At 40.4% G+C, this 26,133-nt stretch overlaps 1 protein-coding gene across 1 annotated transcript; it reads left to right on the top strand.

The window, feature by feature from the left end:
* Positions 1-1,609: 1,609 nt before the first annotated feature.
* On the top strand, positions 1,610-19,168 carry CD164 (CD164 molecule). Its single transcript, XM_054490048.2, has 6 exons — positions 1,610-3,056; positions 5,586-5,669; positions 7,288-7,359; positions 9,151-9,189; positions 15,215-15,271; positions 16,668-19,168. Exons 1-6 carry the CDS (start codon positions 2,882-2,884, stop codon positions 16,832-16,834), a joined length of 594 nt encoding a protein of 197 aa, XP_054346023.1. The 5' UTR covers positions 1,610-2,881; the 3' UTR covers positions 16,835-19,168.
* The last annotated feature ends 6,965 nt before the right edge of the window (positions 19,169-26,133 follow it).

The following is a 26,133-nucleotide window of genomic DNA, read 5'->3' as shown; positions in this document are numbered from 1 at the left end:
TAGGGATTCCTCCTTTTAAGTTCAAGTCTCCTTTGGCCCTCACACACTTGATTTCCCACCCCTGAATGCCTATAAGATTTACTGTCATATTCTTACAGTGAATGGATTCCCTTTAACATAAGCTAGTACAAGAGGGTTTGTACTTCTTGCTATCAAGTAGTGGAGCCAAACCTCTGATTATTAAGGGGCCACTGGATGTTAGTTATAGCTAGAAGGCAGGGTCCTGTTTGGAGTGTTGATCTGTTTATTTGGGGAAAGGTACTGACACAAGGCTGAAGCATTGTTTAAAAATTTGCTGTTTAAAAAACTTGGAGCTTATACTGCTAGAAGATTCACAAGCGCAGAAGCACTCTGTCTTGCTGCTTTCAAGAAAATAAATGGTTAAGAAGGTCGCTCTAACAATCAATCAACAATCTAATTGCAAGCAATGTGTCTAAGAGGAAATAACCTGAGTGATGGCTGACCTTGCACACAGAACTCTTTGAGGGTGCCTTTCAATTGTGATTTTACCCCCAGGAGACATTTAACAATATCGGGAGATATTTTTGGTTATCACAACTGAGAGGTGGGGTGCTTCTGGCATCTAGTGTGTAGAGGCTAGGAATACTGCCGAATATCCAACAATGCACAGGACAAGCAAGAATAAGTCAGCCTGAAATCTCGATAGTGCCAAGATTGAGAAACCCTGCTCTATGACAATAAACAGAACCTTACTGTCAGGAACTGAAAAAAAAAAAAAGCTGTCTCTCTGAAATGGTGAAAATGACTTTGGAATTCCCTTGATCTACCTCTACAGTTGCCATGCAGAATAAAATAAACCAATGATTTTCTAGTCTTAAAACAAGAGCGTGAAATGTCCCTTTATCAGGACTGAGGAATATCTGAGGACTAGAGTCGAACATCCAGGTGACAAATTGTTAAACAATGGTCTGCACAGAGGAGTGTGTTTATCCTAGGGTGGAAAGAAGATAACACACCGAGCTCTGAGAACAGAGCTTCTATTTACATTTTTTTTTGAGACAAGTCTCGCTCTGTTCCCCAAGCTGGAGTGCAGTGGTGTTATCTCGGCTCACTGCAACCTCCGCCTCCCGGATACAAGCGATCCTCCTGTCTCAGGAGGATCCCGCTAGTAGCTGGGATTAACAGGCACGCGCCACCATGCCCGGCTAATTTTTGTATTTTTAGGAGAGACGGAGTTTCACCATGTTGGCCAGGCTGGTCTCAAACTCCTGACCTCAGGTGATCCACCCGCCTTGGCCTCCCAAAGTGCTGGCATTACAGGTGTGAGCCACCGCGCCCAGCCCCTATTTACATTCTTAACCTTAAAAAACCATTAAAGTTGCCTTGCGCTTTCATTTGGTCTGGGTGCCAGATAGTCAAGTGTTAAATATAGAGAGAGGCCTCCTGAGAGAAGAGCAGACACTTCTTCGAAGGGCTTATGGTGGGAGCTCACTTCCCTGACAGCGTTCTCATGCTTCTGGGCTGGATCAGTCAAAACTATCAGCTTTTTGTTTACATCTAAGCAACCCTACTCCAACTAGCGTAGTCATTGGAACAAATGTTCATAGTCCTGAGGGTACAGAAGGACGACACTGAAAAGATCCCAAGGGGAAATAAAAGCTTTCTATTTGAGCAAAAAGGTAAAGCACTATGTAGTCATCTTTTTTGGCGTTCGTGGCACATCAAAACAGACCTCACGAAAGCAATTAATATTCCTATATTATTAGGATAACTTTGCATAATTAAAATTACATAAGTGTACAACAGCTGAAAACACAGCATTAAATACAGCTTTTAAAGTCTAATTTTTACCATGTGATAACCGTATCAAATTTTGCGAATATTTTGTGAGACTTGGCAGTAGATGGCGCTCACCTTTACTAAAAGTCTGAGCAGTGCCTGAACACTAACAGGCACTTAAGAATCCAGCTCTGATGCCAGGCAATCCGTGTCCAGGTCAGGTCACTTTTCTAAGTCTCAGTTTCCTCACTGGTAATGTGGGGGTGGGGGCCGCCCCAATGGCCTCGCACCTCAGACCGCTTTTGATTCTCTGGCTACAGTGGTGGAGTTGAGACAGATCGGCTGCTGCAACCGCCGCCTGAAATAGCAATTCGGAAAAGTCAGGTTGGGAAAGTGACAGAGTAGACGCCCTGCGGCTCTGACCCGGGCGGCGCCTCAGCTGCCCACACTATGTGGGCGGCAAAGCACAAACTCCTTAACCACGTGGTGCCTCCATTCCCCTAGGGAGTCGCATCACAGGATAACTTCTAGCAAAATCAATCTTCAAGAAAAAAGGAAGGGGTCCTGCGGAAGATACAAGGAAGCACTCTAGGCAACCGCAGCACAGCACAAACTTAGTTCTTGTGAGCCGCACAAAACCAACTTCCGCCCCAGCGGAGCTGCGTCCGGAAGGCGCGGCCCCGGAGGTCACGTGGGGCCGCGGAATTATGGCCTGTCGGGGCGCTCAGGTGGGAGCCGTAGGCCACGTCATGTCGGCTGTTCCATGCAAGTCAGGGTGGGGGCCGTCCCTATCGCAGCCATGAGACAAGTCCAGCTGCGTCGTGTGTGGTAATCTGAGGACAAGAAGAACGATTTGCAGAGGCCCCCAGTTTTCTTGGCTGTGGCACAGTCGCTTTGAGGGCCAGGTTCCTTCGGCTTCCTCCCGACTCCCCTGCTTCCCCCCGTAGGATTCCCGTTGGTATCGCCCGAGCCCCACCTCCCTCCTCTTCGCCCCCGCACGCCGAGAACAGGAGCCTCTCACGTGACCCCAGCGCGCTCCCGCGGGGGAGCGTAGTCTCGGAGGCGGCGCCGCAGGGGATTGAGGGGTTGACCGAGCGTTACGCGCCGCAGCTTTCTCCCGAACGCCAGCGCTGAGGACACGATGTCGCGGCTCTCCCGCTCACTGCTCTGGGCCGCCACCTGCCTGGGCATGCTCTGCGTGCTGTCCGCGGACAAGAACACGACCCAGCAACCCAACGTGACGACTTTAGCGCCCGTCTCCAACATAACCTCGGCGCCTGTGACGTCCCTCCCGCTGGTCACCACTCCGGCACCAGGTGGGCGCGGGCCCTATGGGCTTCCCGCGCTCCCCTGCCCAGCCGAGTCGCACTGCCTCCTCGCCGTGCGGGCGGGGCCCGGGTTCGGGCCACGGTCGGGCGGGCCGGCTGCGCTCGGGGTGCGGCGGCGACTCCGGCAACATGGCGGCCAGCCTGGAGTCCACTGGCGGCCGGGCCGGGTGGGGAGCGCGCTGGGGGGAAGCAGTCTCACGGTTCCCAGTGGCTGCGGGGCTGGGGCCCACCTCGAAGTGTTGCAAGTCGAGGTGGCTTTTAAAAGTGCATCGTAATTCCTAGTCTCACTTGGGGGTCGGAAATGGGGACGTGGCTTCCTTCCGCGGGGGCAGCAGTGGGGTTGAGGATGGGGCCGGGCGTCGCGCCTCTGAGGTTGGCGATGAGGCCAAGCTGCCTCTCCCTGCCGCTGGTCGTTCACCCGCCGGGCGCCTCTCTCCGGAGGTAGCCTTCTCCGGAAGTGCGGGAAAGAGAAACTTAAAGACGATAATGCTCGTTCGTGTCTCAGACTTGAGTCTGAGAAAGTCACTTGAGATTTAATTACATTGATTTTGCAGCTAGGAATAGAATGTAGCTGACGTTTGAGCACGTAGTTAGTGAAAACTTCACACTTCAAGGTTTGCGAAAAGGAAGAAAAGTACCCATGTATGTACTGGGAGTTTTGCGTACATGTCCTAAGGCTAAACTGGACGGTAGGTAGTGAAACCTAGGAGGTAGATGCAGAGACGGAGATGAGTAAACTCTCCTGACATTGTATGTTTATTCTTTTTTCAATTGTTTTTAAAATTTTCTTAACTATGTCCTGTGCTCAGGTAGCGTAAGTTTAGTAGGTCGTGGAACTGGCGTTTGTGCCCAGGTCTCTGGGTCAGGAGCATGTCTTTTGTTATGTGCAGTCGAATAGGGCTGGTTAAGGCATACATACATTTTAAAGCAGAAATTGCCACATACCGTTACAACACAAAAGAGAGAAGGAAGATAAGTTTGAGGTAATAAGCAGGAGAAACACTAGAGGTTTAAAACCTGCAGTCTCGTATGATTGGTTATTCTAGTTAACATTAGTTAAAGAGTAATGTTTACGTAGTTAACATTGGGTTCTTGACCGAAGAATGCCGAAGTGTAATGATTTTTATCACGGCATTCATATTCTACAAATTCTCCTCTAGTTTTAGTATTTTATAAAAGTTTAATAAAGTATATAGTAAACTTAATGTTTCCTTTTTAGTTTAAGGAAGATGTAATGGTAACATTTCAAAACGAGGGAAGTAAATTGCAGTATAATACTGGGAATTCTAACCGCACTATTTTTAAGATGATAGAGCAGAATATGTTTGTCTCAGTCTTAGTTTGGCAGTTTCCTTTCAGAATTGTAGTGTGTGTGTAAGAGAAGGTTGGAAGTATCAAATTAATTTGTCTTTGTGTAATTGAAGTGCATGCAAAGGAGGTATGTGTTTTCTGGAAATCATAAGTGGATGTGGTGTGGTCTGAAAGGTAGCAAGTTTAGTTCATTGTAAAGAACATCTCAGACATTTCACTCTGTTACACCCATCAAGCACAAAGGTTTTTAAACAGCATGTTTTATCTATACAAACTTAAGAAAATTTATTTTTACTTTATGAACCCTTCCCCACCCCACCGTACATGTCCCAGTCTTTAGTAAGTACTAATGATGAAGTATTGAAAGCAGTGCCTCTGCAGAACTATTTTTTAGGCAAGAGCAAAGCAAATGAGAATGTTTGTAGGCATCTAGTTTCTAGGAAAATGAATGGAGCCCAATTCTTTTTTTTTCTTTTATTTTGCTGCTTTTTCTCACTGGAAAATGGAGCCCAATTTTATAGTCCGTTCTTCTCCAGAAATTGAATTATGGTGATGAGTACTTGTTTCTGGATTGTTTGGCCTAGGGTGAACTATTGACAAATACCTTGTTAACTTGAATTATATGCACTTGAATATGGGCTTTCAGATGTTGTCTCCATTTGTGGAGGATCCTGTCGAGAGTGGATCATTTATGAATCGAGAATCCCTGGGAAATTATCTTTGTTTGCAGCAGAATGGGCATCATCAGGGCTTGGGTTCAACCTGTTAAACTACTACTGTTACTACTAAAAATCTCAGGGTTTTATCTGATGTTTGGGGGTAGTGATTTTTCTATGTGTAGTGTTGGTCTTATATCAAAGCCTTTTTCTCGATATTTTTATGTATTAAGGATGCTTTGAAATGCCTAAATCCTTAATGGCTGTGGGTGTCTTCCAATAGTTGTTCTGTGAAAAAGGATTGGTTAGATAGGAACCATCAGGCACTGTACTGAGAGTGACCACTAGCTTGTTTTTCTAATGCGTTTACTTACAGCTTTGTAATGATTGGAATTTCTTAGTAAACCAGTATAAACTTTTATCATTTATCTGAATTACTAATTTTGATGCTGTATGTAATGCTTATTGTTCAAAAAGATAAGTAATACAGATTCAAATAAGATACCAACAAAATCACTGATTTCATGCATCTCTCCCCCCAACCCCCCAGAAACCTGTGAAGGTCGAAACAGCTGCGTTTCCTGTTTTAATGTTAGCATTGTTAATACTACCTGCTATTGGATAGAATGTAAAGGTAAGAAACTTTGGGGATGCAAAACTGTTTTGTTATAGCATTTTAAAATACAATAACTCTTGAACACTTGGAAGTTTTGTAGGACATTTAGGATATTGTGCACTATTTATGTTGCAAATCCAATACTCTTTTAAAGTGCCAGTTGCCTAGCACTCCCCCTGAAAATCTTTTTGTTTCCCATCCTCCCTTTAGATTCCTTAAGACTTGATAATTAAAGCTCAGTAGTTTGTTTTTTATGAGATGGAGTCTCCTGTGTTACCCAGGTTGGTCTTGAAATCCTAGGCTCAAGCAATCCTCCAACCTTGGCCTCCCTAGTAGCCAAGACTACAGGTGCATGCTTCCTCACCTGGCTTTTTTTTAAAGCCCGTTTTAAGGATTAAGAGTACTTTAATATGCTGGAATTAGCTGTGAGTGAAGGTTGTGTTGAAAACTGTCCTGCAACGTGAAATACAAAGAGACCTTATGAAACTGTTAGATGCTTAGGTGTAGGGAAGAATGAGGTAGGGGACGAGTTGACTTTTCCTGTGCTTTTGTTCATACAAGAGGTAGAGAGCTAGAGGGATGTACATTGAAATTCAATAAGGTTCTTATTAGAACCATGATATTACTGCATAAATTATTTTAATTGTTTTTTTAATGTAAAGTGGTTGCACTTATCAGTAAAACAATCTAGTTGTTTTGGCGGGGTTTTTTTTTTTTTTTAAGTAAAAAAACCATAAGTTTTTTTATTTGGTAAAAATTTTAAGAATTCTAGAAATTATATCACTACATGTTTCAAAAAGCTCTTTAAGGTATTAACTAAATTGGGCTAAATTAACTTGTTATAGAAGTGTCTCTTTTTTTTAGGTCATAAAATGGGATTTAAGGGTGTACTCTTTCCCCTTTATATGGGAGTATGTAAGAGTTGGTGAATTTTGGAGATGGAGTGCTCTACTTTAAGATTTGTTGGGAAAGGTTCTCCCCTTACTCTTGCTCCAAGTCTACCTATCCAGGAAAGTTGTTTTAGAAAGTATAGAAGACTAAAGCAGTGAGATTTGGAATAGAGTTTCTACAGTGTTAAGGGATGCCTGTTCTGTTTACTAACCTCTTAATACAGACCCTGACCACTTCAACTTACTGTCTCTGCCTTTTTTTTTTTTTTTTTTTTTTTTTTTTTGAGACAAAGTTCTGTATTTTTGGTAGAGGCAGGGTCTCACCATATCGGTCTCGAACTCCTGACCTCAGGTGATCCTCCCGCTTTGGCCTCCCAAAGTGCTGAGTTTATAGGCGTGAGCCACCTGCCCACTTTTTAGATGATGGCTGCCTTTCTTGATTGTACAGTAGTCTTTCCACAATTCTGAGATCTAAGTGTTGCAGATTTATTTGTTCAGTATATTAATATGAATTTTTAATGGATAAAAGTTAGAGGGATCCTGTGTAATCTCTAAGTCAATGGGAAAAGGAGAATGACAGGGTTTGGTCTGTGGGTTTAACTTTAGGTCAAAACACCTCTAAAGTGGTTCCCCCCGCCCACTTCTAAAGTGTTTGGGTTTGATTTCATAGAGCTTAGTAGCAGAGTCAAAGATAATACAAATGGGTGGTTGATGCTGTTTGTCTCTTTTCCCCTGTCCCCCAACAGATGAGAGCTATTGTTCACATAACTCAACAGTTAGTGATTGTCAAGTGGGGAACACGACAGACTTCTGTTCTGGTAAGTATTCGTATTGGCTGCTTGGAAGCTGACCACAGAGAGGTGAGGAAGAGCATTGCCTCAGAAAGCCTTGTTTTCAGTGCTTTGTTTGAAGCATTGCCATAATGCCCATCTTGTTAGAATTGGAATATGAATAGTGTATTCATATCGATTGATTAAAGGATGATATTTGAAGCTTGGTTTAGTGATTTAGCTATAGTGTGGATGCTGTAAGTGTAGATGCGTTGTTTGCCCCCACACTTTTTTTTTCTTTTTTTTTTTAACTAGGAATTCATCATAGTTTAGACGCTATGTTTGCATCTTGCAGGTCTGGGAAACCTCATTCTGGCACTTTTGGTGTTATGATACTGGGGATTGTTGATTGTTAAATTTAGTCTGCAGCATAGTTGGTGCTATGGTTAAATGAGCTTTTCTGTACCCATCCATTTTCTGTATTTTAATCTGAGTAACTTGATTACTTTTTAACCTTTACTATTCGTCCAGCAAAACGTTAAAATTCTACTTGAAGCTGCTGATTTTTCCAATGAGATTGTAAATCAGTGGGAAAGGCACATTCGTAATTTGATGCATAGATAATAATTGAATAGGAAAAAGATTTTTGTGGAGTGTGTCTAACCTTGAAAGACTACCTTTGACTCTGTAATTTTGGTAGGGGTTGCCCCATCCCAATGTGAATTTTGTAACTGAAGATTTCATTAGTACTAGATCAGTTTTACTTCACACAGGGTGCATAATATAGTTAGGTGGTAACGGAACAAGCTTTTTTGAGACAGTCTCTTTGTTGCCCAGGCTGGAGTGCGGTGGCACAATCATAACTCATTGCCACCTCGTATTCCTGGGCTTAAGCAATCCTTCTGCCTCAGCCACCCCAGAAGCTGGGATTACAGGTGCATGCCACCATACCTGGCTAATTTAAAAATTTTTTGTAGAGATGGTGTCTCACTGTGTTGCCCACGCTGGTCTTGAACTCCTGGGCTCAAGCAGTCTTCCCACGTTGGCTTCCCAGAGTGCTGGAATTACATGCTTGAGCTACTGGACCTGGCCTAAACATTTTAAGTAATTACTTTAATATGTGTTAGATAAACTAATAACTGTCAGACCTGTGGTTTTGTAATATTGTTTAGAGACAAGATTAAGTAATGAAGATTTCGTTAGTATTAGAATGTTTTTGAAAACTGATTTAAAGGAAAACTGAATTTGTAATGCTGCTTATTTGATGATGTACCAGTTAGAATTAGTTTCAGCTGTGAAGGACTAAACCCCCAAATTACAATGGCTTAAGCAGTGGACTGATTTACTTTTCTCTCAGGTAAAGGAAGTCTGGACTAGAGTTCAGCTCTGCAACCATTAGGGACTGAGGCTTCTTTAGGTTTTTACTCTTTCACTTCTCAAAAATGGCTTTGACCCTACTGTCCAAGGTGGGTCCTTATGTTCCAGCCATCACATTGATTATTTTCCTGCCAGCAGGATGAAGAAGGGAATGAAAGAGGCTTGTATCTTACTTTAAGGATGCTTCCTAGAGGTTACGCATGATGGCCTGGATGCACTGGAGACTAGGAAATGTCTTTTCAGGAGGAAGGGAGGTGTTGATAAAAATTGGTGCTTCTATTTCTAAAGAAGAAGAGACTGGTATTTGGGGGCAACTGTCAGTCTCTTCCACAGGTAGTAGTTAAGTGTTGTAAAAATTGTGAAAAGTACTCAAATGATTGCAGGTCAGGAAATAGCATTATAGATTGTGATGTTTTAAATAGCTTTGATGTATATGGTTTCTCTTTTTTCTTTTTTTAATAGTTTCAACGGCCACTCCGGTGCCAACAGCCAATTCTACAGGTAATTCAAGATGACTATTTTCTTCCTTTTCCTTCAGTATTTTTAAGCTTTCTTGATGGATTAATTTTAAGTAATTATGTAAAAGTTGTTAGTATAGTTTTAAAGATGAGTAAAAACTTAAAGTCTTGGACCACAGCAATTAACATTAATCTCTACCTTTTGTGACAGTGACACATAGCTCCAGTGTTTTATAGTCGGTGAATGTGAGCAGATTTGCTGAGGCTGTGTACATTGAGTCTATAAAGTACTTTCTATAGATTTAGTGGAAATCTTGGGAAATATAGAAGCCTAAAGCAAATTATAATTCTCATCATCCAGAGCACCCAAAATGTTTTCAGTGATTAATTTCTTCTAGTCTTTTTTATGTGTATCTAAAGAAATACACTTTTTATGAAATTGTACGATAACGCTCATGCACCTTTGTATTTCTTTTTTTTTTTTTTTTTTTTTTGGAGGCGAAGTCTTGCTCTGTCGCCCAGGCTGGGGTGCAGTGGTACGATCTCGGTTCACTGCAGCCTTCACCTCCCAAGTTCAAGCGATTCTCCTGCCTCAGCCTCCTGAGTCGCTGGGATTTACAGGCACCTGCCATCATGCCCAACTAATTTTTGTTTTTTTAGTAGAGTCATGGTTTCACCACATTGGCCAGGCTGGTCTTGAAATCCTGACTTAAAGTAATCCGCCCACTTCAGACTCCCAAAGAGCCGGGATTACAGGTGTGAGCCACCGAGCCCAGCCTGTATTTTCTCTCTTAATGTAAGCATTATGGTATACACTTTACCCATCCTGCTCTTGATTGGAGAATTAGGCCATCTCTCATTCTCCATGCAGTGAACATCTTACATGGAATTGCATTTGTATTTATCTCTGATAGGTTTGAGTCAAACAGAATTTCTAGGTCAGAGGGTATGATTATTTTAAGGCTCTCCAGAAAGATTTATTATTTTCATTCCCATCAACCCGGAAAGTTTTTACCATGCCCTCAACAGCATGGATAAGAACTCCTTAAAATTTACTAACTTGATAGGAAGAGTAAATGTTAAATACTTAACATTTTACCAATATTAAATGCATCTGTTCCAAGACAAGTACTAGGGTAAATGGTAGGGATAAGCCAGCATTTTGTCTACTGTAGGAACAATGAAAGATCTCAGTGAGCACAGCGTGTTGGGAAATTTGTAAGAAGTTATGTGTATTGGGTGGGATGCAGATGCGGTGATAGCTTGGTAGTGAAACTGCACTGGAAAACTTGGAGAGAGCCTCTGAGGTGGAGCAGCGGGTCAGCACATGTGGAGGAGATGTGAAGTAGTACAGTGAGGTCAAAGAGTGTCCCATCCTGTACAAGGTGAGAAGGAGTTAAGCTGGCCCATCACCAGGGCAAGAGCAGAATTGGGAAACACCTTTGTATGCCTTGCTGGTAGACTTGGATGTTATCCTGAAAGATTTTAAAGTTTATAGGTCATATGATCAGACTTGCATTTTAATAAAACAACTTATTCTGGCATTGTGGAGAGTAGATTGGAATGATGCCAGAAGGAACTCAGGAGATTAGATAGCCTGTTACAGTAATTCTAGAGAACAGATAGAGGGGGGCTGCAGATGTTTGCAAATACGTTAAGGAAGTAGAAGGGGTAGGACTTCATGACAGAGGAGGAGAGGTAGAGTGATAGGGAGAAGGGGAGGAATTTTCACCAAAGTAAGCAAGAAAGAGGAAGAGCAGTCTATTGATGGTTGGGCCTGTCATTTGGGATTTTAGTTTAAGATGCCTAGAATCCATTTAAGTGGTATCTGTTCAGTATTCAGGAAACTGCAAGTCAGGCAAGAGCTCTTGGCTAGAAATATAAATTGGCATAGGCAGTAGTAGAGGCACTGGAGGAGCATATAGAAAGAAGGGATGGGGCTTGAAGACCAGACTCTAGGAAACAGTAATGTCTAAGGGCTAGGAAGAGGACAGGGGAGGAAATAGGGATGGGGGTAGAGTAGTAAAAAAGCCCAGAGAAGTATGTGCAAGAAACTAACAGTATGTGGTTGTGGGCATAGTTTTTCAAAGGAAGAAGTAGTCAAGTGCTATAACAAGGACAACTCACCTTGAAACACTTACGCAGTGGCGTGTGGAGCTGGCTTGGAACAGCTTTTGCTAGCCAGTTATTGCGTAGTAGCTCTTCCCAGCCCGTGTTCAGTGATACCATGTTGGTAACTTGAAATTGGTTACCATGGAAATAGTCATGCCATGGAAGTCTGCAAATGATACAAAACTTATTTTGAGCTGATGATTATATGGTGATGTGGTCATAAATGTTTAACACTCATTAGAAGACATTGACTAAGTAGGATGTTGAAGGTTGCTGAAACCAGAGGTGTTTGGAGAAAAGTAATTTTCAAAAGGTTGGTTATGAAAAGAAAATGGGGTGCAGGGAGTGGGGGAACAATTTCTTCAGAACTGTTGTTCATTTCTTCAGAACTGGGTTCACTCTTGATGTAGTTCTCTGCAGCTTTCTCCACCCTGGGTCCTCCTGTGAATTGCCATGAGTCTTTTGTGCTATAGCTCTCTTTGGTGCTGTAAAGGTGGAAAGCAGCAAGGGCTTATCTGCAGAAAATGCATCAGTTGACCGACACTAGTTGAAGAACAAACCTTTAGGCGGTTTCTTTTCCTGGCATGTGTACTGTCTGCCGAAGAGAGCAAGTGAGAAGTGAAGGGGTAGTTAAACAATGCAAAGAGAATCTAATTTATATAGAAGGGTGTATAATGAGGTTAATTATAATGGCCCTCCTTCAGTACAAATAATAGAATAGCCAAAATATGTCAGATATAGTGGAAAATGTTCATATGAAGTGGAAGATGAACTGTATTAAGCAATTGTAATACAATTTTAGCTTTTGTTATATACATGCCTAGAAAAATGGCGGGAAGTAACCTGTTACTCTGATGGGACTAATTCAGTATTTTTATGGCATTTTCTAGATTTTCTTACCACTAATAGCAACTTTTATAACTTACGATTATTATTATTATTTTTTAACCTTTCCTAATGAATTTTTTTTTTTCAGTAAAAGAAATAGTAGGTCAACAGAGGTATATTCCCTAAGTGGTGCTTTTATTTTTAAAATATTGTCAATATAATACTTTCTTCAAAATTGAAAATAAAATATTTTGCCTACTTATTAAAAAGAAATAGTTTTTACCTTGTTCTGAGGCTGGGTAATGAGAACCAAATTGCAAATTTGCAGAATTTTTTTTCCTAACATTGTCAAACAATTGGTAATAGTGCTTTGAGATTGAACAGAATTTGATGTGTTTAATTTGTAAAGTGTATTTTTTGTGGTTACACAGAAGCAGTAAAAACCTTGACAGAAATAATGAGCTTTAACATAATCACAGCCTCTAATCTAAGAATTCTGTGTAAGGACCAGTCTTACCAGAGATGAGGTCAAATATTTTCCTGTAAGATTTTCTCAGCATGGAGAGAGAGATGAGAGAACTGTTTAATCAAGAGCAGAATGGATGGAAGTATGTACAACAATGCTTGAAGTAAGGGGGAAAAGAAAGCAAATGGGTCTGAACATATCCATCAGTATTATTTGTATATCACCTATTAGCTTCTAAGTAGTATCAATATTAATAAAAGAAGTCTTAAGCTCTCTGTTTACTCATGGTCATGTGAAAATTAGAATACCTTAGTTTCCTAGGATTCAGTCAACCTTGGGAATATGGGTAGTCAGCCTGTTACGAGAGTCCTGGTCTTTAAAGATCTACTTTTAGCAACAATTCAGATATTTAGCAATATCTGAAAACTGTCAAGCCCTGCTCTTTTAGTGTATATTTACTGTTAAAACACAGAACTTCCTCTTTTATATTAGTAGAATTTGGGAGGATGCTGATTCCTATTGAGGTTTTTGTTCGATTGTTTGAAAGTCTAATGCGGTGAAAAGATTACTCATTTCTGTGCTTCATCAACAGTTATTTGGCACCCTTTCCCTGTCTTTCGTGGGTTAAGCATATCACTTTGAAGTCTGTTCAGTTATGTACTTTAAACAGAAGTAACATTTGTTTTCCAAATTCTCTTTAGCTCTCAAATCCTTTTTTCTGAAATGGTATAAAAATGAATGTTGGCATAGCACCTTACATTTTTATTAAAATATAAATCTCATATGATTAATCTTCCTCATCTTTCCCCAAATCATCCCTAGCTGCCCACCAGTAAGCAGATCCTCATATTGAAGCCCTTGCACTCTGAAGCCTGACTTACCTAATGATTTCCTGAGACAAAATAAGCTCTCTTAGCTAGTGACTCCTATAGTGCACTTTCCAAAAATTTGAACCCTACCCTTAGGACAACCTCTTAATGAAACCTTTCTCAAATGCTCCAGCAAACTTTGAATTTATTTGGTAGCCATTTGGATGTTAGAAAAAATGTTAATTTGTAGAAACTATATTCACATCCTTCCTTTCTGAAAGCCTTGGTCAGACTTCTATTAGTATTCATACTACTAATAGAAACTTAATAGGTGATATACTGGCTGGATGCGGTGAGTCATGCCTGTAATCCCAGCACTTTGGGAGGCCAAGGTGGCAGATCACTTGAGGTCAGGAGTTCAAGACCAGCCTGGGCAACATGGTGAAACCCTGTCTACAAAAGTTAGTTGGGCGCAGTGGCAGACGTCTGTAATCCCAGCTACTTGGGAGACTGAGGCAGGAGAATAACTTGAACCCAGGAGGCGAAGGTTGCAGTGAGCTGAGATTGCACCATTGCACTCCAGCCTGGGCAACAGAGTGAGAGACTGTCTCGGGGAAAAAAAAAAAAATAGGTGATATACTAATTATTTAGTAGCTCTTTGGATGCTAGGAAAAATGTAAATTTGTATAAACTATATCCACATCTATGAGAACTCTTACAGATAACAACTTGTAATACACATTGTTCAATGTTCCTTTCTTAAGAGTGCTTCAGGCTGGGCGCTGTGGCTCATGCCTGTAATCCCAGCACTTTGGGAGGCTGAGGCTGGCGGATCACCTGAGGTCAGGAGTTCAAGACGAGCCTGGTCAACATGGTGAAACCCCGTCTCTCCTAAAAATAAAAAATTAGCTGGGTGAGGTGGCACATGCCTGTAATCCCAGCTACATAGGAGGCTGAGGGAGGAGAATCGTTTGAACCTGGGAGGCGGAGGTTGCAGTGAGCTGAGAATGTGCCATTGCACTCCAGTCTGGGTGACATAGCAAGACTCCATCTCAAAAAAAAAACCAAGAGTGCTTTAGTCCCTAAAATGATTTTACATTCAAACTAATCCTTCTCAGAGTGTACATTTCTTTAGCGGTATCATCAACTATTAGGTTGGTGCAAAAGTAATTGCAGTTCTTGCCTTTAGTAATGGCAACTCAAATAGTATTTTGGCCTCATGCAGTGTGGTGGACTAGAGCTTACTTAACCTTGGGCTCTTAGACTCTTACGTTGGGGAACTGTGGGCCCAGGGCCCCTGTTCTTATAAAGCTTTATTGGAACATACCATGCCCATTCATCTGCATGTTGACTTTGGCTGCTTTTGCATTACACAGTGCCCAAAGAGTAAAATATTTGCTTTCAACCCATTTAAGGAAAGTTTGCCAACTCCTGAAGTGAAGAAGATAGGCAAATCTCAGTACCCTCGTAAGAGAGAACTTATGACTTTAATAGTTTTTGTCTTAGGAGAAAGATTATGAAGAACCTATAGTTTCTTCACCTAAATGTTCTTGCCCTTGGCAGTGAGCAAGATAGAAGTTTTTGCAAATTTTATCCAGATGTATACATAGATTTTATACAAGATAGATACATAGATATTAACAATTTTATGATTGCTTATTTTAAAATAGACTTAAATCCTAGTATTCTTGGGTGCATAGCTATGTTAGTGAACCATTAACCGAAATTTGGCTTTTGGTCTCTAAAAAATTGGAAGCATGTTGAAGTTGGCAGGATTATTTTTTAAAGCTGTTAGATAACTGGGAAGCTAGAAATTTAAGGTTTTTTAAAAAGACGTTTATTTTTCATTCCAGCTAAACCCACAGTTCAGCCCTCCCCTTCTACAACTTCCAAGACAGTTACTACATCAGGTAATTGAGGCTTTTTAGATTAACAGTGATGTAGGATGTGTGTACAATGTTACCCTTTACAATTTCTGTCATCATTTTCCAGCTTTCTTCGTTAATGGTTATGGAACTGAAATTCTTCTCTTACTCTTAGGGGGGATCAAGGTAGTGCTTTGTTAACACAATAATGATAGCTTTGCTGAGATTCCTCTTCTCATTTTTAAATGTGTAATCACATTTGACGTGACACTTTAGAATTAAGTAATAATGTTTTTCCAAACATTTCAGTACAACTTGTATGTAAAATCTAATTTGTAACTTCTGATTACTGTTAGAGATTGGTTGTATGCTGTATGAGAGAGCATGACGATTTGAGGGAAGATAATATATCCGTCCTTTTCACTGAGAAAGGTCTAAAAAGCCAGAATCACTACCAGATGTGCACCTCACTTTCTTAACTGTTTCTTAACATTGCTCAGTAACGTGAAAATTAGCTTGTTATTAAATGATGATTTGACATAATCTAATTTAAATCATATTTAGGTTACGCCACAGGATACTGTAGGTACACAGGTTAGGAATCCTTTCCTCCCTCCATATTTTTAAAAAACTGATGCTAATGAATCTTCTACCTGCTTTTTGTGATTTCTTTTTCTTCATGCTTATGCCACCTTCTTCTCAGCTTCAATGAAGTCATTCTGTCTTCACAAGAAGGAATACAAAACAGTTGTGATTAAAGTTACCAACTTGTACAGCCACCAGAACCAGTATTCTTTGATAACTGTTACTTTTTTCTTAGATTATTTTAAATGGGAAATCGCTTTTTCTGTTTCCTCTTGAAACATTTTACTGCCTGAAAAGAAATTCAGATATTTGTTTTTTCCTTATTACTTGATAATACTTTCTCATGTGAAATTTGTTGGCAGGATATGCCTTTTAAAAACAGTTATTTTACTTGTTGAAATTGTAAATTGTATATTATTAAGATTATTTTTGTAACATGAAAAATTGCAACCAAATTTTTTACCTTATACTAGTAAATTCAAAAGTCATGTGAATTTTCAGCACTGTTGACGTTTACACTCACAATTAACTAAAAGTACATAGTCTGAAGAAATTGTTGCATATTTTAGAAGTGTTTGATATATTCCCAGGGCACAATTTATATACTAGGAGAATTTTTCCCATTATTTTTATATTTGTAGTAGTACAGTAGCATTGACCACTTTGTATCCTTGGGTGGAAGGGAAAATGGGATATGGTTATCTTCCTCAATTAGGGATAAATTCTAGCTGTAAAGACTTGAGGAAATACTTTATAGAATTTAACACATGACAAAATAGAGGCTCAGGTGAGTCTTTAAATTACAATAGAGGACCATGAAACTTAGGATTGTTGTTTCTTTCGTCTTATCTAACAGGTACAACAAATACCACTGTGACTCCAACCTCACAACCTGTGCGAAAGTCTACCTTTGATGCAGCCAGTTTCATTGGAGGAATTGTCCTGGTCTTGGGTGTGCAGGCTGTAATTTTCTTTCTTTATAAATTCTGCAAATCTAAAGAACGAAATTACCACACTCTGTAAACAGACCCATTGAATTAATAAGGACTGGTGATTCATTTGTGTAACTCACTGAAACCAAAATACTATCTTTCAAGATGTCGTACATGGAAGATGCTATTCCAGGATCTTTAAATTTCCATGGATGCATATAGGATGTTTGGGAGCATCATCCATGAAGAAAAAATCAATTAAATCATTGTGTTCAACAGGAATATTTAAAATATTCTGCATGAATCCTGTGGCTGTCTTATTTTAAATAGCTGCTGCTGTGGGATTATAGTTTTTTTTCCTTAACATGCCAAATATAACTTTCTGTAAGTGATGGAAAATGTTGTGCAGACAACATCATGACTCTTGGCAGTTTAAATTTAGTAATTTTAATTTAGTGAACAGAATTGAGAAGAATGTGCCAAATGAGAATCAATTAGGTGGATTTTTGGCTGTCATTTCAAAAGTGGAATAAATTTATTAATTTAGTAGTACTAAATGGTATCCTTAGATTAAAATTTTGTGCTTGATAACAGCTATTTTTTCTACATTAGAAATAAGATGCCACACAAGGAATTACATTCCAGATTTAAAGAAATGAAAGGATACCATTAGTGTGTATAACAGGTTATTGTTATATACTTGTAAAGCACCTTATGTCATTGAGAAAATAAAGAACAGTGCCTTAGAAGACAGTGAAAGGTAAGCTCTAGCTTAATGTCTATGATTTGTTCTTTGACATTAAGGAAGATAAGGATTGGTCAGAGGATGTAACTTGATGTGAGCAGTAGTAAACCTGTTTTAGATATCATACTGTTAATATTTTATTGAAAATTTATTTCAGAGCGGAGAAACTTAAGCTAAAGGCTGTTGTACAAAATTGAAAGCCTTCGTATCTTGAACCTCCCAACATTTTTCTTATGGCTGTTGAAAAGTATAGAGCTAAATTGACTTAATTACACTTTCCTTTGTACTTTAAAAAAAAGTATGCTAGCACTATTGTACCTTGAAAGGATTTCCACCAGACTTTCTTGAGTAGTGACTTCTTTGGTGAGGCAAGAAAGAAATACATTATTTTAGAATCATTTACTATTTAAATGAGACAATCATATTATTTTAGAATCATTTATTTAAATGAGACAATCATTTTAAGTTTTAAGACAGCAGAAGTGACCAATGTAATTTCACAACACCTAAGGATTTTTTGGTTGATCAGGTTACTGTAGATTTTACTGATTGTCCTGGATGAATAGACTGCTTTTTCTTTTTCTCTCCCTTCCTTTCTTCTTGGTTTCCCATAGTATAATAAGCATGCATACTTTAACTTCTATAGTTTTCTTGTTTAGAGGGTCTTCTTCAGTGTTAGAGGATTACTTCTCCCTTGCCTTTGACTCATTGGACTAGTGCAGAGGCTTTAAGTAGTTTAAAATGGGCTTTTGCTTTTCTAGGTCATTCACGTTTTTTATTTAGTTTCTTTAGCCAATAGTGGCTGAGTTTCGCACTTGATTTTCAATATTTTATAGTAAGAAACGACAAATTGCTTTGGTTCATTTCATAAACTGAAACTCTGCATTTAGATAACTATTAAAGGTTGTTAAGATGAAGATTTACTGTTTCTTTGTTACTTGTTGGTACAGCTGTTTGTTTTACTTGCACATTTGTACATATACTTAATATTTTCAAGTGCCTTAATTGTTTAAAATCTCTGGCTTCAAAGTTTCTTGGGGAAAGGTCAGTTTACCTCACATTTTTTGTTTCCATTAGTGGTATTCTAGGTACCTCACAAAATGTATTATGGTGCCATGGCTGTTAGTTTTTAGTGAGTGCTGTAAGATTAATTTGAAAATAGGCAGAATTCCATTCCTCCCAAGGTGGCATAAATTAGCTACACTGATGTAATTGTCATTTACCTGGGTATGAATTCCCTGACACACATTAATGTGAACATATGTAGCAAATTTTGTGAAAATGTAACAATTTGAAGCTTCTGTAATTTTGAGCACTGCTCTAACAACAAGCATAATATAAAATTAGTTAGATTTTGCAAGTCTACAAATGAGCTCTTGCAACAGAACTCACAGCCTTTTTACTTTTTCCCCTAACTTTAGCAATGTAGTATCTTGAGCCATTAATTTTTGGGTTTTTTTTTAAATCCAGAAGGTATATAGAAACCTTTTCAGATTTTTCATCTGATTTGTTCTTGCAGATGTTCTTCTATCAAATACCTTATTTTACCTTACAGATATTTGTTGCACAGGCAGATACTGCTGTATTTAGACATTTCTATTTCAGTTCATTAAAAACTGCAAAACCAATCTGTATCATGTACCAAACTGACTTAAAATAAATCTACGTTTATTGAATTAATAGTGTGTTACTGCGTTTTGCGTATAAAATTTAATGCTTAGTGGATTTATCTTAGTCCGCTTGGGGTGGGCTTTCTACTCATTTTATTGCTCCTCTAGACCAGCCGATAGTAACTAAAGCACATGTTCATATCGATAGAAAGCAGAGCCTTGGAAGTAATAGGTGGAGGAAGGACTTGGTACACTTGTGGGAGTGATTTGCAAGTTGATTTTCCACAAATCAATAGAAATTATGCTGTAGTTTTCCAATAATTTTTGAGAGGAATACTATCTTGTTTTTATATATCTGAAAGCTAGTTTGTGACTTTCTGCCTTTTTAGTTCATATTGCATATAAAGTAAAAACCAAGAACTATTTGGTATAAATTACTATCAAGCCACATGCTGTAACTTTAAAGTGTGGTTCTTGTTATTTTGTGGGCAAAATTATGTTCTATTTTAAATCACTGGACTTGAACTAAGAATTTACTCCTCTGTAAGCCTTAAAACCTGTAAGGGTGGACTGAATAATTCACTTTAGAAATCATGAATTTTGGGTTTTGTATTAGCCTTAAATATAGTCACATTTGGTTTAAGTAATACAAAACTTGATGCTAAGCTTCATGACTCTGGTAAACATTAGAAACATTTTTTTTTTTTGAGATGGAGTCTCACTCTGTCGCCCAGGCTGGAGTGCAGTGGCACGATCTCAGCTCACTGCAGCCTCCACCTCCCAGGTTCAAGCGATTCTCTTGCCTCCGCCTCCTGAGTGGCTGATTACAGGCGCCCGCCACCATGGCCAGCTAATTTTTGTAATTTTTAATAGAGATGGGGTTTCACCATGTTGGCCAGGCTGGTCTCGAACTCCTGGCCTCAGGTGATCCACATGTCTTGGCCTCCCAAAGTGCTGGGATTACAGGCATGAGCCACTGTGCCTGGCCTTGTCCAGTGTTTTTTAGTCATTCAGGAATCCAGCCTCATTTCATCCCAGCTGGAAGAAAAAGTTCAACATAGGGTTTATAATGTATTTTTAAAATTTTCAATTAATACATAGATTATCTTAAATATACTTCTTAGAAAACAAATTGCATTTAAATATTACAGATATGGTGTCAGTCTGCTTTGACCATCCCCAGCCCTTTTCTCCTCTTGCCTTCCTCCACTTACCAGAGTGGTGATACAGAGGTAATCACTGTAACTGGTTTACAATTAATGGATTTATAATCACATAATTGTATGTACCTTTGGAAAATAATGTAATGTAGATTTTTTATCCTGTAATGTTCATTCACTTTTTGGAGATCTTTCAAAGGTAATGTATCTGGCTATACCAAGTTTTATTTTTTAAGTTCTAGGGTACATGTGTACAACGTGCAGGTTTGTTACATAGGTATACGTGTGCTGCGTTGGTTTGGTGCACCCATCAACTTGTCATTTACATTAGGTGTTTCTCCTAACGCTATGCCTCCCCCAGCCCCCAATAGGCCCCAGTGTGTGGTGTTCCCCTCCCTGTGTCCATGTGTTCTCATTGTTCAACTTAGGAGAACATGCGGTGTTTGGTTTTCTTTTCTTGTTTTCTGTTTTGCTGAGAATGATGGTTTCCAGCTTCATCCATGTCCCTGCAAAGGACATGAACTCATCCTTTTTTAATGGCTGCGTAGTACTCCATGGTATATATGTGCCACATTTTCTTTATCCAGTCTGTTATTGATGGACATTTGGATTGGTGCCAAGTCTTTGCTACTGTGAATAGTGCCACAATAAACATACGTGTGCATGTTCTTTATAGTAGCATGATTTTTAATCCTTTGGGTATATACCCAGTGATGGGATGGCTGGGTCAAATGGTATTTCTAGTACTAGATCCTTGAGGAATCGCCACACTGTCTTCCACAATGGTTGAACTAGTTTACAGTCCCACCAACAGTGTAAAAGTGTTCCTATTTCTCCACATCCTCTCCAGCACCTGTTGTTTCCTGACTTTTTAATGATCACCATTCTAACTGATGTGAGATGGTATTTCATTGTGATTTTGATTTGCATTTCTCTGATGACCAGTGATGAGCATTTTTTCATATGTCTGTTGGCTGCATAAATGTCTTCTTTCGAGAAGTGTCTGTTCATGCCCTTTGCCCACTTTTTGATGGGGTTGTTTTTTTCTTGTAAATTTATTTAAGTTCTTTGTAGATTCTGGATATTAGCCCTTTGTCAGATGGGTAGATTGCAAAAATTGTATCCTATTCTGTAGGTTGCCTGTTTACTCTGATGATAGTTTCTTTTGCTTTGCAGAAGCTCTTTAGTTTAATTAGATCCCATTTGTTTATTTGGCTTTTGTTGCCATTGCTTTTGGTGCTTTAGTCATGAAGTCTTTGTCCATGCCTGTGTCCTGAATGGGCTATATCAAATTCTTAATTTCTGTGTTGGTATATGTAGTATGGATACCATAATTGACACAGGTATTTACCTATTGAAAGACAAGCTTTTTGCAGTTTTTAGTTCATAGCAACAATTTTACAGACCATCTTTGTACCTGCCACATTGTTTATGTGTGACTTCCTCCAGAGTAGAAATGGAGGCGTGGAAAGCTGCTTCATAGGGTTTCCACACTGAGGATTTTCACAGAGATTGCTTTCCACTTCTCACCAGCAGCAGATCACTTGATACCTGAACAGTTTTTAAATTTTAATATTCTGGTGAGTGGAATGATTTCCTTGGTGAATCGTCTATTTTTCTTTTTTTTTCTTATCAGTTTGTAGGGGTTTTTGTTTTGTTTTAATCTGAAAATATGCCAGCTGCTAATCCATGGTGAATAGATTTTTTAAAATATTTTCTTGACCGGGTGTGGTGACTCACACCTGTAATCCCAGCACTTTGGGAGGCCGAGGCAGGCGGATCACAAGGTCAGGAGATTGAGACCGTCCTGGCTAACACGATGAAATCCCATCTCTACTAAAAATAGAAAAAATTAGCCGGGCGTCGTGGCATGCACCTATAGTCCCAGCTGCTGGAGAGGCTGAGGCAGGAGAATGGCGTGAACCTGGGAGGCGGAGCTTGCAGTGAGCCAAGATTGTGCCACTGCACTCTAGCCTGGGCAACAGAGTGAGACTCCGTTTTAAAAAAAAAAAAAAAAAATCAAGTTTATGTCTCTGATAATGGTTTGTGTCAACCAGTGTACGATCAGGAGACAAGCCACACAATATAAACAGGAAAGGTTTGATATGAAGAGATATTAGCTATAACAGTGGTTTGCAGTGATGAGGCATATTATCTGCAGAATTTTAAGAAATTTGTGAAGCAGTAAAAAGAACTTTTTTATTATTTAGTTTTTTTTTGAGACAGCGTCTTGCTGTCTTGCCCAGGCTGGAGGCTGCAGTGCAGTGGCACGGTCACAGCTCACTGCAACCTCTGCCTCCCAGGTTCAAGCAATTTTCGTGCCTCAGCCTCCCGAGTGTCTGGGATTATAGGCATGAGCCACCATGCCTGGCTAATTTTTTTGTATTTTTAATAGAAATGGGGTTTCACCATGTTGGCCAGACTGGTCTCGAACTTCTGACCTCAAGTGATCCACCTGCCTCAGCCTCCCAAAGTGCTGGGATTACAGGCGTGAGCCACCTCGCCCAGCCAAAAAAGAACTTTAAAGAATACAGAGATAGCAGATGTAGGAAGCAGCCACCCCACCCACTCCCTCAAGCTGAATTTCAGAACTCATTAGTGAGCATGCAGTCCTGGCCTTCCAGGTGGAGAAGCTCATGGTAGGTGCAAATCCATCTGAGAGAGTGCCAAGGAAGCCATCCATGTTTGTCACACCAGTGGCATTCTTCTGGGAAGTCATCCAAGGTGGTGAGGGGTAAGCCATACATAGGAGGTTGCCACACTAGTGGCATTCCACTGTAAAGCTGTGAGCTGCTGGAGCAGGGCACTGAGGGTGTCTCCCTAGTGGAGCAAACCAGAGCCAGGAAAAGAAATCCCTCCAGCATCCTGCCAGTGACCTTACAAAACATCGTGCTGCTTCCCCAATACTGAGGCCAGACTCCTCTGAGGAGGCTTTCTAGTGTGGCTTAGTAGGAAGGACCAGGCTCAATTCCTAGCTTTGTGTGAGCTCTAAGTACTATTTTCTCTAAACCTTTTCCCCAGCCTTGTGTATAAAAGGAGAAATCGTCATATGGTCCAGCATCATTGTCACAGAGCAGGCAATGACAGGTGGATTGGGAGCTGAGGCAAGAAGTTGGTAATAGTCACAGTCCACCCCTTTGGCTACTCAGCTTCCACACTTGCCCATCTACACACTTTGACGCTTCTGAACAACAATGGAACAGCTCTACATTTCCACTTAACAAGATACAGCTATACTTCCTTAAAAGTCACGTTTGCTCCCTTTCCCCAACACGAGAAGCCCAGTACCAGCAGTCATTGTATCCATTGTTGGCTGTATGAATTACTCAAGTTCTGTCACTGTTCACCAAATGCTCTGTTATCAAAAGACTGATTTGTGGCCAGTGCGGTGGCTCACGCCTGTAATCCCAGTACTTTGGGAGGTCGAGTTAGATTGGTCTGCATGATACATTGGTTTCATCCAAAAGTGGAAAGCTAAAGCACTGCAGCCCCACATCCAGACCAATCTGTCTTGGGTGGATCACTGAAGGTTGGGAGTTTGAGACCAACCTGGCCAACATGGTGAAACCCCATCTCTACTAAAAATACACAAATTAGCTGGGCATAGTAGCAGACACCTGTAATCTCAGCTACTCGGGAGGCTGAGTCAGGAGAATCACTTGAACCTGGTAGGCGGAGGTTGCAGTGAGCTGAGATTGTGCCACTGCATTCCAGTCTAGGCGACAGAGCAAGATTCTGTCTCAAAAAATAAATAAATCTTATTGTCAATTTAACCTCCAGAAACGTGTATATTAAATTAAAATGGAAGGAGAAAATGAAAATGGTTAGAACATACGAATAAATACATACAAGAGGAAAATGGAAAACATTCAAAGCTACTATAGCCGTCATTTCTACAAACCTTCAACCTCTTTTAACTCCCTATTTGAGATTTATTTTGCCCTTGGCCAGAACCTCAGCTGGTCAGAGTTCTTAACCTGGTGGAGTGACCCAAATACTCATTACTGAAGAATCTTGAGTCCTCCTGTGCTACCTGTTTTGGTTGCTGTAATTTTTCATAAGCCTTTACTATTGGATGTGGAAATACTCAGGCACCCAGAGAATCTCCTGTGTTCCAGAAATAGTCCTTTTTGCCTCCATTGTGTACTAGCAATACACTCACTTTGGTAATCAGGATTGATCATTCCTGCCAGTATAGTTACACCTTTTGTTTCTTATTGGTTCAGTGGCATCAGAAACCCAGATGGCAATCTCATCTTAGATCCTACATCAGTGGAACAATTGTTGTCTCTGATTGAAGGATCCCCTGGGAACTAAGACTGCCAAACCAGCAAGCTTGAGTTTAAGTAAGAAGTATAATCATGAAAGGAGCCACTCCCACTTCCACCCTGTGATTCCTAGAACTGTATACTCTGGCTCAAAGCATGTACTGTCACGTGGAACTCCATCCTTTCACTGTGGTATCTGCCAGCTATCATCATAAGTGGGTATTCAGTGAACCATTCCACCTTTCAATTAGATTTACCACTTCTGGGTGTTGGAGTATGTTAATTTCATAGGCATGAGCTCATTGCAGCATTTCATTTGCTGGGAAACTGATTCCATTCTTAGAAGGAATGCTATGGGAAGTGCCATGGTAGTGGACAAGGCATTTTGTGAGTAGGTGGATTGGATAGTAGTACTGGCAGAAGCATGGGCAGCGAAGGCAATCCATATCCAGAATACATGTCTATTCCAGTGAAGATGAATCTCTGCCCCCTATATGATGGAAAAGATCTGATGTAGTCAACTTGCCACCAGGTAGATGGCTGTTACCCATGGAATTGGTGCCATATTGCAGCCTCAATATTGGTCTTGGCTCTTGACAGATTGGGCAGTTGGCAGTAGTGCCTGTCAGCCTTGGTAAGGGGAATCCCCTGATGTTGAGCCCACACACAGCCTCTATCCCTGCTACTGTGGCTGCATTATTTGTGGACACATTGAGCAAGTGGTATAGTAGCTGGGGAATGTGCACTGAGATTATAATTAATGTAACTGATAACCTCAGCACATTGTTTTGTCAACTTGATTAATAAGAGCCTCCTCTGCTATGGATGCCTTTTGGTGGGTGTATTAGTCCAAAGCTGCTGATAGACATACCTGAGACTGGGCACTTTACAAAAGAAAGATTTAATGGGCTTACAGTTGTTCCACATGGCTGGGGAGGCCTCACAGTCATGGCGGAAGGCAAGGAAGAGCAAGTCACGTCTTACATGGATGGCAGCAGGCAAAGAGAGAGCTTGTGCAGAGAAACTCCCGTTTTTAAAAGCATCAGATCTCATGAGACTTATTCACTATCACAAGAACAGCATGGGAAAGACCCTCCCCCATGATTCAGTCATCTCCCACTGGGTCACTTCTACAACACATGATAATTATGGGAGCTACAAGATGATATTTGGGTGGGGACACAGAGCCAAACCATATCAGTGGGCATTAACCTAGGGCACAAATATCTTCAGTCTGTGCCCATTCCCAGAGGTCCATCCACAGATAATTCCCAGACTTCCTTGTCACCAGCCTTCCAGACCTGTTTTTTCCAGGTCCCTATCTAGCCAAGCCATCAGCAGCTACTGATTAATTAGTGTAAGTCTGTACTTCTGGCCATCTGTCGGTTCAGACAAGTGGCCAACCAAAGGTACTACTTGAAGTTCTGCTCACTGGGAGGATTTTTTTTTTCTTTTTGACCACTGTCTTCAGGGTGGCCCTCTGGTGGGGCTATAGTGCTTTAGCTATCCACTTTTGCATGAAACCAACATATGCAGACCGATGTGTAAACCAGACTTGATTTTTTTTCTTTCTTGGTCAGTTGGTTGTTAGAACAACCCCCAGGAGA

This window comes from Pongo pygmaeus, chromosome 5 (assembly GCF_028885625.2).
Source record: "Pongo pygmaeus isolate AG05252 chromosome 5, NHGRI_mPonPyg2-v2.0_pri, whole genome shotgun sequence".
NCBI lineage: Eukaryota > Metazoa > Chordata > Mammalia > Primates > Hominidae > Pongo > Pongo pygmaeus.
This window is presented reverse-complemented; position numbering and strand designations above follow the sequence as displayed.

What these genes read in the sequence shown, in the direction of transcription:
- CD164 (XM_054490048.2), top strand. Translation starts at nt 2,882, where the DNA reads ATGTCGCGGCTCTCCCGCTCACTGCTCTGGGCCGCCACCTGCCTGGGC. An exon ending in GGTCACCACTCCGGCACCAG is followed by an intron (nt 3,057 to 5,585) that starts GTGGGCGCGGGC and finishes CCAACCCCCCAG; the next exon opens with AAACCTGTGAAGGTCGAAAC. An exon ending in GCCAACAGCCAATTCTACAG is followed by an intron (nt 9,190 to 15,214) that starts GTAATTCAAGAT and finishes TTTTCATTCCAG; the next exon opens with CTAAACCCACAGTTCAGCCC.